General features: G+C 39.4%; 1 protein-coding gene across 2 annotated transcripts in view; it reads right to left on the bottom strand.

Annotated features, from left to right (window-relative positions):
- Positions 1–18127, bottom strand: part of fstl4 (follistatin-like 4) — a 257662-nt gene that overhangs the window by 59854 nt on the left and 179681 nt on the right. For both annotated transcript variants that reach the window (XM_023266557.3, XM_023266556.3), the window contains 2 exons: positions 16092–16282; positions 12860–12980 (listed from right to left, as the gene is read on the bottom strand). In XM_023266557.3, the coding sequence (XP_023122325.2) occupies positions 12860–12980; positions 16092–16282 (312 nt within the window). The remainder of the gene's footprint in view (positions 1–12859; positions 12981–16091; positions 16283–18127) is intronic.

Raw genomic sequence — 18127 nt, 5'->3', positions numbered from 1 at the left:
AACATGGTCATATTAATGCCCCTTTTGTTTCCAGAGCAAAGAAGCTGAATCTCATTTGGTGACTCTGGTAGGAGCTGGTGGAGATATGAATCACAACTTCTGGTCAGAACTTTCAGAATGAAATCAAAGCGAGAACAGGATGCTGAGACTTACAACTAAGCATTTGACACATGATATCAACTAAATCTGCAATAAGAAATCTAATCCGGATTGTGGATTGTAATTCTGCCCCAAAAGGTTGTTATATGATCTTTACCTAATGTTACAAAGTATTAGTTTGGATACCTGCAGATGCAAATATAAATTACTAGCTTCCTTTTTCATATCTAGACTCTTAGTCATCATGACAGACTTGATTAACCAGCCCTGCTTTGGTTGTCGTAAAGCAAAATTTACTAAATTACACAAATCCACAACAGAAAGCAATCCATGGCTGCCAAACTCTTCTACAGTTAGTCACTAAACTCAAGTACAGCTTGACACTTTTTATTCAGGGAGTCATAAAGTATGACTCATTCTCTTTAATCACTCAGTTACTGTTTCCCTGAATGTGTGTTAAGACTCTTAAAAGGTGTGTATGTGATCTTGTGCTTCCATCCCATCTGCCCTTCTTCTCTTCTTCTTCCCCCTTTGACTCCAAACCTTTCTGGTTCTGCTTCAAACTTATCATCTCTAATCTTTCGTATCTTTCCTATCATCTTTACTGCTGCCCTAAACTCTTATAAACATGTAATTGTGTATTACTATTTTCTTTCCACCTTCTGTTCTCCTCCACACAGTCCCTGATTACTCCTTACCCTGCTGCTCTTTTGCCCCACCTGCTCCTAGACCTGGACTAACATGTGCAAACATGTAATTATGGATCACCTGCTCCTCTAAACCCTTTCCATCTTTCTGGCCTTTTTTGGCCTCCTCCCAAATCCTGTTCTTTCAAACATAGTTTCATCCCTTTGAATATGGAAGAACTAAAATGAATGGCTATTGAGGTGTTTGTTTGGGTTTTCGATGAGTGTGTGCGTGATTTGACTGTTAACGAATAACTATTCAAGCTGGAAGCCACTACGTCAATTCACTTGTAATTTCATTCTTTCCCTCCTTTACCCCGTTCCACTCTCTTTCATCCCTTTATAAGATCAGAGTGTTCGTCGTCTTGTTTGTCGAGTTCAGCTTAATGACGTCAGCGTTGGCCTCTGCTCAGTTCCACCATGCAAACATAGAGAAAACAACCCTTTTATTAGAACAACCTTATCACTGTAACCACACCATCTGGACCAACTTGCTGATGATTTACACAGAACAGATGTTTGCCCAAAGAAAACAACACTCCCTCTGAGTGCATCTATGGTAAAATGTTTCTTACTTTCCCTCACAGAAATGCTGTTAACAGCAGTGGTACCCAAAAGCTGAGGTTACCGAGCCATGACGGATTATGTGGTTGGACTCTAACCTTGTTGGGTTTTCTTGTGTCTTATAAATCTGCTACCATATTCTTTTTTTCCCCTGCAACAACAACAAAAAAAATCCCTTTTTCTTGCCCTTTTCTGCCGTGTTTATCTCCTTTGTTCTGAGAGAACATTTTCAAAGCTGATGAAGGTGGATGCTGGAGGGGATTTTGTTGAGGAGATGAGAGGAGAAGAAGAGGAAGCGCACCACTCCCGTGCAAGCACACACTCAACAGAGAGGCAGACACACAACCATATGGACACACACTTGTTTGAAATTGCAGAAGGGTGTTAAAATAAGAAAAAAAGATGGAGAAAGGGGGATTGTTCCACCAAAGAGGCAAGAGAAAGAGCAAATCAATGGAGGCATGATAATGAATTATTTCCTCACCAGAGAGGGAGTTAGAGGAGAGAGATAAAAGCAGACCACATGCTGTGCCACTAACAGCCTGGGGGCTGCTGCCTGTGAATTATGGTGTGCTGGTGCACATTTACTGCCCTCGGGACCCATTGGTTGCAAACGAGAGGGAAAAGGGAAAAAAAAAAAAACTGAAATAAGAAAGTCGCAAAGAGATGGGAAGGGGACCAGAAAAGAAATGTCGTAAAGGGTAATAGGTCAAACCAAAGCCCCTTGAGGCTCCGTGAAGCACGGATTTACATCTCTATGGCTAATTAGAGACATAACGATGAAATTAAAGTGGTATAAATGAAAGAAGGATAGATAGATGGGGGAAATTGAGAAGCAGAGGAGGGGGGCAGCGTTGGGTGGAATTATTCAGCATGTGTAATTATAAGAGATATTAGATGTCTGGTAGAACAGCCAGTGTGTCACTAATAAAAAGTCATGTCTTAATGATCCTTATACGATGTTCCAGATGTACTGTGAGATTTTTTACAAGTGTACATTCCCCCCCGTTCCAACATTATCTGCACATTATCAGCCCAAATTACTCAACTACTGTGAGCCGCAGAGGCCAACGAATTACGACTAGATGTGCAGTTTGTACTTCATTTCACTATGCTTAACATACCTAAAGCAGACATTAGTCTAAGTCCTCTCTTTGTTGTATCTCCACAAAGGGATCCTGCTGAGATTGTCCCAATTTAGGTGATTAAGATTAAACCTTCACAACTACAAAAAGAATTGTGGGGGAAATATATCAATACATACCTAAAATATACAGATATGACTAAATAATATGTAAAATATGAATAATGGAATACATAAAGACTCAAACTACTCACAGCAGATTCTTTTATTGATATCCTTTCTAAGCAAGCTGTACAATGGTAACCTTAAATGCACTTTTTACTTAATTACTTTTTGAAAGGGAACATTTGTCTGCAAAGTTACAGTTTTATACATCATCCATCTGTGATGTTAACTTATTTTTTGCAATACTCACTGTTGTAATTAAGATTTTTTTTTATAGGTTTCTTTCCACTTGCCTCATCTATTCCATTTATTAATTCACTATGCTTCCTAAATTTAGTTTCAATATCCCACCGAGAACATGTCTGAATTTGACGCATCCAGATGTTGTTTTTATGTCTCAGTGGAAAGACCAAATGCAATAGTGCAGTAAGAGAAACTGAACAAGTTTTGGCAGCTGAGCAGCTATCAAGCAATAACTGCTCCCATTCCTATGTTGTATTTGGTTTTAGTTGGATGACTCCAAAACCTGAAGTTTAAAGTTCAACTTCAAGTCAGTTAAAATATGTTCCTGAAGAACAAGTATCAGGTCACACCATAAAAATCTGGTCATCCAACATTTTCAGTACTCAAGAACATCAAGTACTAGGCATCTGTTTATATTCCAGGCTCTATAGACAGATATTTGTGTTTACTTTGCCAAGTTCTAATCATTGCAATAATCATTAGCATTATAGGAATCAAAAAATTACGCTAGTGAATGTAAAAAAGCAAGAAACACAAGGAATAGCCCAATGTTTAGAAAAAAATCCTTATGCTTGGATGGTAAGTGTTTCTATTCACTTTCTTGTATTGTCTCTGTGTATTTATATATTTTTGCACTTCTACAGACAAATATAATTTTCATAAATTGCCTCTAAGTTTGTTCCAGATGTCAGCTTTGTTGTTTTCACATTTGTGGTTGTGCACAGATTAAATGAGATGCTTATTAGTGAGCTTTTGATGGAATAGCCCAGCCATCTGTTTCCCACTGATCCCCACCTTTCTGGTAAGTTAGCATAATCGCCTCCTGGCTACAGCTCCACACTAAACATTCAGACAAGATTGTGGTATAGATTTTCTCCTCTAACTCTTAAAAAGCAGGCAAAATGTAATGCAATACTATTTTCTAAGAGTATTTTTGGGGCTATATAGTGACAGCAAAGAGCAGAGAGGTGACAGCACATGACACATCCCCAGCACAGTATTACGACTACAAAGTGAACATCTCACATCCACAGGCCCTCAGGAAGCCCTAATAATCTGAAGTTTTGTTTGGTGAGAGAAATTGGAACACCAGAAGCTGAATTATGACAAGGAGAACAGACAAGTCCATCATACTTCGCCGACAGATAAGGAGAAGGATGAGATTCATTTTTCCGGTTAACAAGACTCCGATAACGGCAACATCACTCCAACAAAGTCAGTCTCTCCACTGCGTTTTGTGTGATGTCACCCAGAGGTACAACAATCAGTGTTTCCATCAAAACACTGCACAAACAGCATGTATGTGGAGTCTGGCAGATGTTTACAAAGCCTGAATGTCTCAGTTGAGGATTTCACTGAAGAGTGCTTCACAGTGCCTCAGATGCTGTGCACATTAAGTGTATTTGTAAGACCATAAATTAAACTGATGGCCCGCTGCCTCTAGTTATCCTTTGAGAGCAGCACTCTTGTTGTTTTTTTGTTTGTTTAGATGTACACAGCTACTCATTGGTTTTTGTATTAAGGGTCTCAACAGACACCATCAGAATACCCTCTTATGTTGCATTGTTGTCTTTCCCTCTGCTTGTCTCCCCTTATGTTTTCCCCTGGTATACACTTAAGATGTCCACCTGTCTGCAGTGTTTGCACTTGGGGATAATACAGTCCTATATCACACACCGCACACAACTTTAATCCTTAATTGTTCATCGTGTTCCGGGTTCATATTGCTTACTTTACTGTAACTCTGGCTTTATGTTTCTGTCTTTTCCTCGCCTCTCCTCTGGGGAATTAGCTGCATCGGGTAAGTGTTGCACTAAATAAATGATTCAGAGATTAAACAGACAGCCACAGTTGCCATGACAACTCACTGGGCATCTCTATTGTATTCAAAATGCTGCTGGATGACCACTGGCTGTAAGGTGTTATGCGAGTATTTGTGTTTCAGTGTATCTGACATGCACATTCAGATAGGTGAGTAAGTCATTAGACAGACACAAAAATGAACTGACTTCTGCCATGTAGTTTTTGCTGTTAAATATATTAAAGATATGCTTGGGTGAAGCTGTAACAGTTACGTAAGAACACTTTTGTCCAATTGAATACAATAAGCCATTATCTTAATATAAAAATTAATCTGTATTTTGGCACATTTTCTGCTGATGGATGTAACCTACGATTAACCCTTTGAACCCCAAGCAGCTTCTGCATGTTTTTGCTCCCGTCACAGTACTAATACTGGAAATAAATATGATTCTTCATACTATAGCATGTTCACTACTTACATTTTTATTTGTTTCCATACTTGTCTGCGTAAACACAGCCTGCAGTTCAGCTCAGTTCAGCCAAGTCCATGAATTTTTATCATTTAATTGTTGGTTGTAGCTGAGTCACTATCGACTTCTTGGTAGTACAGAGGAGCACATCATTTATTTTATTTATTTATTTTTTTACAGAATCTGGTTTCTTCAAACAATTTATTTTAAAAAAAATAAAAAAAATTTCAAAATAAAACATTTGAGGATATATCTCGATTTTCAACTTAGTTTTGGGTCATCTCCTTGACATACTTCATACATGATTAGTTCAACTTGCCAAAGACAATAATAGTGCACTATAGCACCTTCATCACTGAGTGCTCACCTTATCCACCAGTATCTGTTACACTGCTGTCAATGCCAGGGACAAAGGCAGACTACAGTGTGTGATTTGTTCTGCTGAGGCTGTCTGTAATCTGCATCTCTTCAGGACCTATAGTACACCACCAAGGCCTTGAGAGAGGCAGGATTACTAGTGGCTGATCCCTCCCACCCCAGACAAAAACATTTAGAGACACTCCCCCCGGGCAAAAGGCTCCACTCCCTCAGGAGCAAAACCTCACACCGCAAGAGCAGTTTCTTCCCATCTTCAACTGGCCTCATCAACAAACCCTGACACGGACATTTATCAACCCCTCTCCCCATAAACACATGTTCCTTAATGTAAAGCCTCCAGATCTGTCTTAATGTGTTACAGCAACATTTCTTTTGTCCTTGCACACTGCACATATCCTTTGTTATGTGAACATTTGCACAGTACAAGTTTTGGACATAGCTGCACAAACTGTACAGCTACATTACTTTATCTACAGAAATATCATATATTGCACATTTAGTTTTCTTATTGGGATTGTTTTATTTATGTGCATTCTTAATCTTTGTCTTATTTTCATTTTCTTGTATCTTTATTATCAAAATACCTTTAATTTGACTTCCTAATTTAATATGTTCATGTTTTCTTGGTATGAGTAAATACAATTTAAAAACCATAATGCAAACAGTGCTGCAACTGTGACCCAACTGCAGTTCTTAAGGTTTACAGTTTGGAATGATCCCCCACTGCTGAATACGATATCAAAATATCGCAGTCACAGGAACTAAATCTAGTTAAAAATACAAGATACTGTTGATACACAGATTGATTTCAACTGCGAACAATAAAACCTTAATATATGCTGTCATATATACAACCTCTGATTAATAAAAAAGAACTCTCTCTCAGCACAGCATGTAAGAAGTAACAGGTAAGCCTCACCAGTCCCTTACCTGTTACTGCAAGTACCTGACACTGGGTAATTACCCAGAACAAAGACGAGACTTGGAAGGCACTAGAAGGCCCCTTATACACACCGGCAATTAGTTGTAAAGGTCCACTGAGCGGTAATGAGGCATCAGTCACAGGCTAAGGGAGCATGGGCAAGGAAAAGGACAGAAAGGAAAGAAAAGCAAAAGAAAGGAAGGGAAGGCAAGAAATTACAGTAAAAGAAAGGACAGGACAGGAAAGGAAAAGAAAAGAAAGGAAGGGAAGGCAAGAATTTACAGGAAAGGAAAGGAAAGGAAAGGAAAGGAAAGGAAAGGAAAGGAAAGGAAAGGAAAGGAAAGGAAAGGAAAGGAAAGGAAAGGAAAGGAAAGGAAAGGAAAGGAAAGGAAAGGAAAGGAAAGGAAAGGAAAAGTATCTGAAAAGAACAGTCACAGGCAAAGTAAGTGTTGGAAGCACGGAAAAGGAAAATAAACAGAAGAGAAGGAAAGTAGAAAAGACAAGGGTATGGCAAAGATAAAATGTACAGGAAACAAAAGAAAGTAAAGGAGTGGAAAAGGTGGAGGAAATGCTTTTGTGTGGGTGCATAAGGAAACTCCAAGACCTCCACTTCCACTTCAAAGTCACTTTGCTGTTGACAGCTTAGCTGGAGGTCTCTCACCCACTTGGCTGTCAGAGAACAACAGGCTCCCCTTGTAAAAGTGATATCTGATCTCAGCAAGATCATTTGTGCAGATTAAGGGCAAACTTGAGTAACATAAAAGATCAAACCTTGACAGGAGCCGCCGGGCTGCAACACAAAAATATTATCTTGCAACACAGGCATCAGGAGTCACTTAGAGCTTCTTTGTACATACACAAAGCATAGCATGGAGACAGAGTCCAGCAGGACCCATGTGAGAACATCTACGTTCCAGAGCTGTGGATAATGCATATAATGTGGAGACAGACTACCTACCTGGGGATAATAAAGTTTATATAGCTGTCTATGATAATTCTGATCATATAACACCATGCAAAGTGTGAATGACAGTAATGTGCTTTTATAGCCCCATAAATGCAAAGATGTGGTTGCTCCACTTAGGTAATAATTTGTGTTCGTTCAAGCTATTTTAAGGATACATTTTTGATTTGTGTTATATTATTAGTCAAGCCATTATTTGACATTTTATTCAATACCAAAAACTGTATATAAAGTCAGAAAACCCCTCAGTTTCACCTGACTCCGTCTCACTCGCAGTTAATCCAAAAATGAGCAAAGAGGTAGAGTATGAGTGGAGCTGGTTAAAGCCATGCAAACATCTTTGGGCTGCTGACTGTCCTGACCCACCTGCCACTCCAAGCGATACAGACTAAAATTATTTTTTGGATCAGACTGTAAACATGTATATTTCCGCAGTAAAGCTGAGCATTTTAACTCAGGGTCTATGGGAACTGATTTGCTTTTGGAGCTAGCCTCAAGTGGCCATTCAAGGAGCTGCAGTTTTTGTCACTTCCATGTTTGATTCATTTTTTAACTCCTGAGGTCGCCCCTTGCATAAAACGGAAAACAGTAGCCTACCCCATAATGCAATTTGCTGAATGATGTTAGTGAAAGTCGTTTAATGAGTAGTTGGCTTATCAGACAGCAAGTTAACAACTAAAATTACATGGGTTAGCATAACTTGTGTGTATTTCATTAGATAAAAAGACAAAAAAGGTGAATATGTGTGACTAAACATAAAAGGAACAAAGCTTTAATATATTGTCTTACCAGGGCACATGATTTCTGCCTGAATAATGATATAAACAACAACTCCCATGATTCCACGCTACTTCACAGCGTCAAACATTGTCTGTTCTTATGGTTTTGATTGAGAGACCCCTAGTGGCAGATATTCAATACTGTGCATTTAATTTTGGCCTCACGTACACAAAAATGCAGATGAAATCTCACACGAGAATCCCAGTGGCACTGGCTATTTTTAAGGTATTCACTACTTAATGAATAAAGACAGATACATTTAATATATAGCTCCTGTGCAGGTTACAGATATTTCACACTAATTTCTTAATCGTCACATAAGGCCTGTCGAACCTGTTAAACTTTGTCCAACCCTCACTGCTCTTTGTCTCTCAACAGCTAACCAATTACAACTATCTCATTTCTTTCTACTTCTACTTTCTCTCATTTCTCCTGCCGGCCTTTCCCCTCCTGAGAGGAAGAAGAAGCTCCTTGCCATTCATCTACCACCGGCACTGTATCCATCTTCCCCCATCACTGTTCTCAGAATTCCCTCCTCTCTACATGATACTCTCCTCTTCCTCTTTTCCACCCCGTCCTCCTCGCCCTCCCATTCTCTTCTTCCCTCTCTGTCTCCACTTCACCCTCTTGATTAATTAGCTGGAGCTGCTGAGTGGCTGTGCCAGTGCAGCTCAGCATCTCCATATAATTCCACTCTTAACTGGAGTCATGGAAAACAAATAGACTAACAGTGGAGTAAACACTTAGAGGGGTAGACCTGCATGTGTGAGAAAGATGGAGGAACAACGGGAACCACAGAAAACTAGCCTGGTCTTATAAAAGCTTGCCAGCTTTTGCAAATAATAAAAAAATGGGACCGCTGGTTTATTGCACTGCACCTTAACAACTAACTGTTATGAAGTCTGACAAGCAAACTAAATTTATCAGGAAATCAACAAGCTAGACTGCTGTTCCAAGACTGACTACTTTCAGGTTTTAATATGACCATTATAACTACAAAGTTTAAGACAGCAATGTCAGCACATGATGATAGAAAGTGAAGAGATAACAGAAAGATTAAAAAGAACTAGATCAGGAAATTTCTCCCTCTTCTCGTCTTCACTTTCCTCCATATCTTTTCGGTTAAAATTTTGTTCTATCTTGCTGCTGCTGCCCTGCTGCTTCTTCTCACATGTCTTCTTCATCTGTTTGTTTTCTTCCTTCTCTCCTCTTGTGCTCTCTTAATTTGTTGGCTTGATAACCCAGAGTCACTCATGGAGATTTTGTGAAATAAACAAGCGAGACATAATATAGCAGCCTTTGTATCCATCACTGTTTATCCTTGTTCAGCTGCTTGCCTGCTGGTCTCTGCAGGATCTAAAGAGACTCTGACAGACCCAAAGTTTTGGCCTTTAAGTCAGCTTTTAAAGTTTTTGACCATAATCACACACTAAGGCCTCTAATTTCATGGCGGTAAATTGAAGGGTAGCGGCCAATAACGCTGCAGCGGTGTGACGATACTGATGTAGGTGTGTTGTTAAGTTTCCCTACAGCGTTCAGTTTTGACCAGTGCAGTAAACCTGAGACACAAAACTAGCCGACAAATCTCTTCCCTCTTATCTGGAGAGCCGCTAGATAGGACACAGACTGACAGTTGCAATGAAATTATGCTGGCATGATATGAGGAAAATATAAATATGACATTGGGTTACTACAATATCATGGAGTAGTTTGTCTTGGAATAATGAAAATATCAGCCAGAAAGATAGGCAGACTACTAAAGGGGTATTCAATGAATCCATGTGCTGTACAGCCCATTTTGAACACCAGAAACTGTGGAAAAGCCAATATTATAAAATCTAGCACAGGTACGTCAGACTTCACATTTTCAAAAGGTTACTAGCAATATAAAATGCACATGCAGGCCATGTATCACCGCAGGGCACCTTTCTATACTACACATGTATCCACAAAGGAGCTCCGACCTTGTGCGACCGTGTATATTGCATCTGCAGGCTACAGATATCTCTCAATAAGCCTGCTCACTTATCAGCTTCAATGCTAATGCACTGTTGTCTTTCACTGAACAGTTAATGTGAATCATCAGCGGCTGCGGCATCTGCGGCGACGTCCGTGAGGCAAATTCCTGCACATTTATTATTGTGTAATTACGGTGGCTCTAATTCGGATACAAAGGCCACGTGTACAAGCAAATCCACTCCTACACAATGTTGACACTGTAATAAATGTTAGGAAATGGAACCCTGTGAAATCGTACACCATTAGGAAACCACAGCGCTGATTTAAAGCTATTATGCTGTTATCTCTGCCCTGCAATAAGCTCGATGAAAGAATGTTGATTCACAGAACAAGAGGTTGTTCTTTTTCTTGCTTTATTGAGCAAAACCTCAGGCTTATGGCATTAACTGCAATACATTTAGCACAGATGTAAAGTTTAGAAAAAACTTAACTTTGCAGCTGACTGAGAAAATTGTAATAATCCATTGTAGCAATATAGAGGCATATATGCTACATTGCTTCCTAGATTTTTGCAGCTATAACCTTACATTATATACTGCTGATTACTTGTAAAACTGATTATTTAGGGCTCAAAAATCTCTCCTTGGCTGTACTGATTGGATCAGAGCACCATCTAAATGCCCGAGACACAAATGTAAATGTGATTGCTGTCTCCCAGTAATTGCCTGTAATACATCAGTAAAAATTTGGTCAGCATCATTCTTGGATTTTAATTACTAATCCATACTCTTGGAAAAAGAAATAGGAATTTAAGTAAAATCCACTTAACGGAGGTGCCAAGGAGGCAGCCGAGAAACATTTAAAAAAAAAAAAAAAAAAGCCACAAATAGAGCCTCCTTGTAAAATGTAGAATGAGAAGGTGGGGGGTGTGGGATCAATAGAAATGTAATCATCTCAGGAGAATTCTCTGGGCATATTCTTCTCTATTCAATTTGTGGTAAAATAAAAAATAGATTCAGGTGGCAACAGCACAGAGCTTTGTAAAGCGGCGTGCTTGTCAAGGTTTATATGTTAAATAAGTCAAAGGCAACACAGGGGAAGAATAAAAGCAGAGAGAAAAAAAAGCATCAGTGTTTCTTAACAGCACAAGTTCAGTGACTGTGGCAACAACAGTGAAGCTGGATTTGTCTTCTTGGGAAATGGCCAAAGGGTTTTGATTCTTACATCAAAGCTACAGAACAGAATGATAGCAGTAACCATGAAAACTAAAGGACTGCTGAGTATGCTTTCTACCCCTGTGCTTTGAGTTACACGATAACCACAACATGACTACAGCTGGTATTTCAAATGTTTGCCTGAGATCAAGCGCTTGGTTTGACAGGAGAATATCAACCGGGGAAAAATACCCTCTCACCTCATTTAGGTCCATCATTCGTTTTCTATTTTCCAATCTTATGTCCATATTGTGAATTTCCGCCCTGCTAAGCACACCTGTGATTCCTGGCTGCTCTGAATCCCAGACCAGCTCACCAGAGAGAGCTGCTTCCCAGGAAAACACACACAGAAAGTTACACAATTCAACACCATCAACATTATCCAGAACACCAGATGTGCCACTCAGCCATTATTACTCCCACTTGGTGTTGCCTTTCTGCAGCCCAACAGTTAACCTTGAGCACCACCTGATCAATAGCTTGTATTATTGGTCCCAACCCACTTCCTGAACTGCTTGTCAAACATAAAATGCATTGACGAACCCGACCGAGAAAACCCTGCAGGCAGACCTGTAGATAGATGAATACCATGCAATGTCTGCTCACTGCCCATCTGGAAGGTGAGAGGAGTGCAACTGAGTAATAGGAAGATAGTTCCCACTAAAACCAGTCATTAGGAGGCTAAATTAATAGTGAGGCTTAATGGACCTGCACAAGCTGAAGGTAAAGCCTTGGAAATGACCACCTGCCATAGCTAACTGCTGGCTTCATCAGCTTTATCGGATTTTACCGCCGTTTTGGATCCAGACCTGGGGTTTGTCGCTGCAGTTTGAAGCGACACGTGGAAGGGAAAAAGTCAGGGGCAAATGACAAAAATGAGTTTGAAAACAAAGAGCTGCAGCAGGCTGCCATGGCGTCCTGCAATTTTGATGCTACAGTAACATTAGTGACGGATTTGTGATTATTGGTCTTAATAAAGTGGAACCTGCCTGGGCTCTCAGCTGCCACTCAGCCTAAACCCCAAAGGCTATTATGGCTGTTCCAGATGCTATAATCAAGGCCGGGTCTGGGCACATGGACGAGTGTGCAATTATCAATTTATCTGTGGCTGAAACACTTTCATCCTGATGGCCGCTGTGGAGAGGCTGGCTGGATGGGAGGTCACTAGGTTCTAAATAGTTGTGACAGTAAGCTGTGTTTTTGAAGTATGGGGGACATATGTATTGTACCGGTTCTCAACTAAAGCAACCTAATTGCTCAAACAGTTCTCAAATGCGAACTGGGCTTTTAAGGATTTTTTTAAAGACTGGGTTAAGGTTACAAATACACATGCATTTAATGGAAATACACCAGGTTTTGCTTTTTAAAAGTAGACACTAAATATGCTTTTAGTATGATAGATAATTTTACAGTCTTACTCTGCTACAAATGTGTTCTATCTTCAATTTTTGACAGAAAATATGAAGAAGGAAAAACTGATGAAGGAGAAAAGGGAGATGGGTAAAACAGACATAAAGAAAAGACTTACGGAAAGCCGTGTAGAACTCGTGTAGGCTGAGGTGGCCGTCATTGTTGTAATCGTCGTAACGCAGTAGGTCCTGCATGGTGCACTCCAAGAGACTGTCCTCCAGGTGCTCCTTCATCGAGATCTAACACAGTCACACAGAATACACTGGATCATATGACATCGTGCATGCAGAACATTTGGAAAAGGCAGACGATAAAACTATCATACACACCGAAGACGTTTTAGAAGAGGAGATGCCTCATAATTTTGTATTTATTTCATTGTTGTTATATAAGTGTGGCCTTGACATCCAACTGTGTATTTCTACACAGCTGCTAAATCAGACTTTTCTGCCAATCATTAAACCTACAATACAGCCTTTTAATGAAGCTTTCAATTTTGCTGCAGTGCAAGAAACTACCAGTTTGGGTTTCTGACATAAGCAGTAGTTATTTGAAATTGCTTGACTCTATACGCCGATCAGCCACAACATTATGACCACTGACAGGTGAAGTGAAAAACATTGATCATATTGATATTATGTGGTGTTCTGCTTGAAAACCTTGGATTTTGGCATCCGTGTTGATGAGACTTAGACACCCAAATAAGCACTGCCCCAGAAAAAGCACACTCTCTCATGCAAATGGAAATCCCAAATGTCACTGAAATCTTGTTTTCCTTTAAAACAATCACTAAATTACACCACTTATAGAGCAAGAAACTGTAGAAACAAAAAAATAGTCAGATGATCAACTTTCGGGCTGTCAGTGAATGCATCATACATGTGGTTCCATCAAAAGAAATACCAAAACATCAGCTTAAAATTATGAGATTGCATCAAAATCACTTTATTCTCCTTTAAAAACGTGCCAAAACTGAACCTGTGCGCATGCAGGTTGTGTTTACATAGAACAGATAAGAGATATTAAAAAGAAAATATTTGATCAATAAAATAATGCATCGTGGCTCAAAACAATGTACAACAGAGCAAGCTGCCAGCAAGTTGTTAAAAGATACATTCTGCATGGTGAAATATACATTTTTTCAGTTTTAGGATTTATGACATTTTTGTCATGCTGCACGGAATTTATTTTTGAGTTTGCTCTACTTTTAGCCATGCTTGTGCCGTTTCTATAAAGGTGCAGGACTTTATGTTGTAGCGAAAAATGAAAACACAACAAAGGAAAATGTCCAGAAACTGCTTGGTGTTCAGAGGGTTAAAGAGCCAATTACTCTGCTCCTCTTGCATCTTTGCTTGTGGTTGAACTGAAAGAATCTATGCATGTGAGCAACTTGTGAACTTTGGTTGAGTCTCAGACTAGTAAAGCTTTATATAATCCAGGTAAGTGGCATGTTCTGACACTGAGAAAGCTTAGTCTGTACTCAACTTGGCTTATAACCTGTTAAAACTGAGGATTTTGTTGTTGCTGTTTGATTTTATTAATACATTTTTTCTTGTTGTTTTTTTAGTCAGCAGGGCCTACTTTTTTTAGTTTCACATGTAGACTCTGCATTTGGACTAAAGTCACTTCCCACAAAGAAAATAGCTTAGATAGATTAAACCTTTATTGATCCCGCAGCAGGGAAAGAGCCTTGTAGATGGACAGCAGGTCAACTTCAGGTCTAACTTAGTGAATGGGAACCAAAGTGCAGACGGATTAAACTAAATCTAGAGATTTTGTATGGCAATAATAAAAAAATAACCTGCGAGAAAGACAAATTAACTGTGTTGTCTTTTTATTTTAATGTAAACAGTGTTTTTAGGTCACAATGTTAATAAGATAAGGCAAGTTGTGTGCTTAAATTCTTAAATTATCCAACACTAAAAATGTAACCCCCCTTTCTTGCTTTACCTTTCTCCAATTGATTCTGTATGCAGCTGTACATGTGACATGGCAGATTAAAGGATGTAACAAATGCATTTTTATGTTGCTGCCTGCAGCTGACTGCAGCCATGTGTCCACTGTCACAGACTGATCTGACCTTGGGCATTTGAATAAAACTTTCCAAACCCGAAGTGCAGGACTTTAGCCTTGAAGACCATCTGTGACAGTTCCCAAAACTGGAGACAGTCTGGATGGATGGCGGGAATTCATCTTTGATCTTAAAAAGCATCATCTCAGTGAAAATGGATTTATGAATTCCTACAGGACAAGAATGTCTTATCTAAAGATTTCCTTGTGGAATGTCAGCCTTATTAATACTTTGCTAGACCCTCAACACAGCTCTGCTACATAGACAAAAGTCACTCAATCTTTTTAAGAGGGGACTAACCTTGTTGTAATTCACAACCATGGTGAGATAACAAAAGATGAATTAATGTGGCATTTTTGGAACTATATTTAGCTGCACTGCTCTAATGAGCTTATTTTTCTTTTGTATAATACGGCCAATCTCTTTCAATTTCCACACAACAATAAAGAGCTACAGCACATTTAAAATGTCAGACATTAAGGCCACAAAGAATTTCACAATTTACTCTGTTGCATTCTGCTGTCCAAAGCGGCTCTAACATGGATCCTGGCAGAGTGGCAATCACCGAGATCATGGCACTGGCTGGGAGGAGTTTAATTAACACCCATCTCTGATGCCCATTTCCTGATACCAGATGATGCTCTCAATAATTTCATTTCCTCACCATGCGAGCGTCAATGGCAATTCTTTTTACAGCTCCCCCATTGTTTCCCATCAGACCCTAGTGGGGAGATAAGCTCAGTAAACATTTTTCATTGTTTAACAGGATGACTAAATGTTCCAGCCACATGCCACTGACTTCACTTTATAGTTTGACCGTATGTCATGGGGAGCCTAAGAAGGAAAAATGTGGCTGTCTGTCATCCAGTGTGAGCAGGGATCAGTTTCTATTTTAAATGTAAAGGATTTCACTGAAAAAGATTCTCATTCTGCCAGAAACTTTTTCCTAACAAAAAGCTGCTAGATTTTCCCAAATTTAGTTCAAATATCATTTTTACTTCTAAACTGTGAATGTTGGATGAGGTTTGAATTCCATAGTTTTGTTTTTTTTCAGTGTTTCTCTCTCATAAAATTAAACTGAGGTATAAATTGGTCTTGAATTCAGAAAAAGGGCTCTAAACACTAAACATGGATGGTAAAGCCATCCCACTTGAAAAGTCTTCGTTGGGAGGTTTAATTCAAGCATCTCCCTCTCTTTCTTTTTCAGTCAGTCTTAACCTTGCATTTGTTCATCCTTACAGCTTTGTGATTAATCAGGCCATGTCAAATCGAGACGCACCTTTTCCAGTTCATCACTGATCAGCCGGCCGTCCTGGTTCACATCCAGGTATTTAAACATGGTGTCCACCAGTGCTCTCTTCTCCTCCATGTCTCTCTGCTGTTCCTGCTCTCCAGTATTCAGCACTTTCGGCTGCATATCCAGCAGCATGTTCTTCAGCCTGTTGTACTCCGACATGGTGCATGCATTGCCTACGAGAGTAAACACATAGATATGGAAGAAGACATTTGATTAACCTCAATTATACAAACCAAAGCTGTAAATTGGATTTAACGTGTCTGTGTGTTTTATAGTGGGAGGAGAGGAAAAGAGGGTGAGAAGGATAGATAATGTGTGTATTTCCACATGCATGTGTATGTCCTTGAGGGTTTACTCATTTAAAAAATGCTAGTTTTTTGTTTGCATAATTTGTCTGACAGTGTTTTTGGTGCAGGGGGTCCAATTAATTACAAGTAATCCTTGAATCCACATGAAAACAAAAGGTAAATATCCTCATTTAGACCCTCTCAAGCTCCTTTTCCTGCATTGCTATGGGATTAGAGCTCATGTATCAAACCGGACTGAGCGTCTATAGCTCCTGATCCTCTGCTAGGCTCTGTCTGATGAGGATATGCAGAGGAAATGAGAGACCACAAATTAATCATGGGTAGCACTCTGCGTTTATTCTTCACACTTGAAATCAATGATTATGCAAAACACGTCTGTCGCATGCTGTGAGGGACTTGATAATAACGAAGAACAGGCAAGGAAATAAGCACTAGAAACAGAGAAAAGACATGGTTTTCCTTTTCTTTGCTTGCATCGCTCCTTTGGTTCAGTATCACCAGAGCCTGGCTTGACTGCAGCATGAGGGATTCTGATTAGAGGGTAAAAAGGAGCAAGGCCTACATGCAAGTCAGAAACATGGCAATGCGAGAATAAAATCTAAAAAAAAGCCTCCCTGATATGAATAAATCATTTGGTGACATTCCTGCCTAATCATTGCAGAGCAGGAGACCCCCTTCTGAGAGGAGATGGGAATGGATCTCATTGCCTAATGTCCTCTGACAACTCAACAACCATGAAAGCTAACAAATGCAAAATTAGGGGCTATGGTGAGCTTAATAGACTCTAGAAGTTTAGTCTCAGCATCTCCTTTTGATTCCGAACCCGTAGCGGAGGGGAGCACTGTCAAATCATATCTAAATTTGTTAGCACAACTGTCCCTGCAGCAAAGTCAACAAGGATTCTACCGTGCTACAGCAGAAAGTCAGTCTCCTACTGTTGTACTCAATGTTAAAGTGCACATTAAACATGCACATATTTTCAGTCTTATGCATATGTATACATCCAGAAGCAAACAAAGGGTTTCCTGGTGTGCAAAATGTCCCTTCATCTCAAGAACAGCTCAGGGTCACCAATGATTAAGTCCTCAGCGACCTCTGAGAATACATGATCTCCATTTGTCTCCAGTGCTTGCCTGACTTGTTCTCATTACTGCTATCTGCTTTATGAAAACAGGCATTCCAAGCAAGATGAGGAGTCTACAAGGAAAAAGAAAATGAAACTGTCATCCCTAAATAAAGAAAGAGATCAGTGGTTTTCTCAAACAGTTGAAACCTTCAGATGGATAACCAAATAAAGGAAAAACCAACATTGTTCTCCAGCCTTGACAACTCAAAGTTCCACTGCAGATGTGCAGAATTACAAGCTAACATGGGTGTTTTTGAAAAGTGAAAGTTCGAGAACTTAGATCTCTACCAGAAAGTCCTTCGTAGCTCTGTTTGAAAAAATGAGGCTGGTATTGTTTTGCATTTTCTTCTTGTCAACGAATACCAAGAAAAAAGAAACTAAACCAAGAAAATATTAATCTTTCTTTCAAAATTTTCTGAAGACTGAAAACATACATCTTTAAAATGGGTCACAATTATCTCCTTTAATTTTTAAAAGAGGATAAATAATATCTTAAAAAAGTGGAGCATGGCATCTTTCAGCAAACATCACTAAAGCAAGAGTAAATAACTATTGGAGACTATTCTGAGTTGCAGAATAACATG

The sequence above is a fragment of the Amphiprion ocellaris genome, chromosome 14 (assembly GCF_022539595.1).
Source record: "Amphiprion ocellaris isolate individual 3 ecotype Okinawa chromosome 14, ASM2253959v1, whole genome shotgun sequence".
Classification (NCBI taxonomy): domain Eukaryota; kingdom Metazoa; phylum Chordata; class Actinopteri; family Pomacentridae; genus Amphiprion; species Amphiprion ocellaris.
The sequence above is the reverse complement of the archived record's forward strand: the minus strand, read 5'-3'. Positions and strand labels throughout refer to the sequence as shown.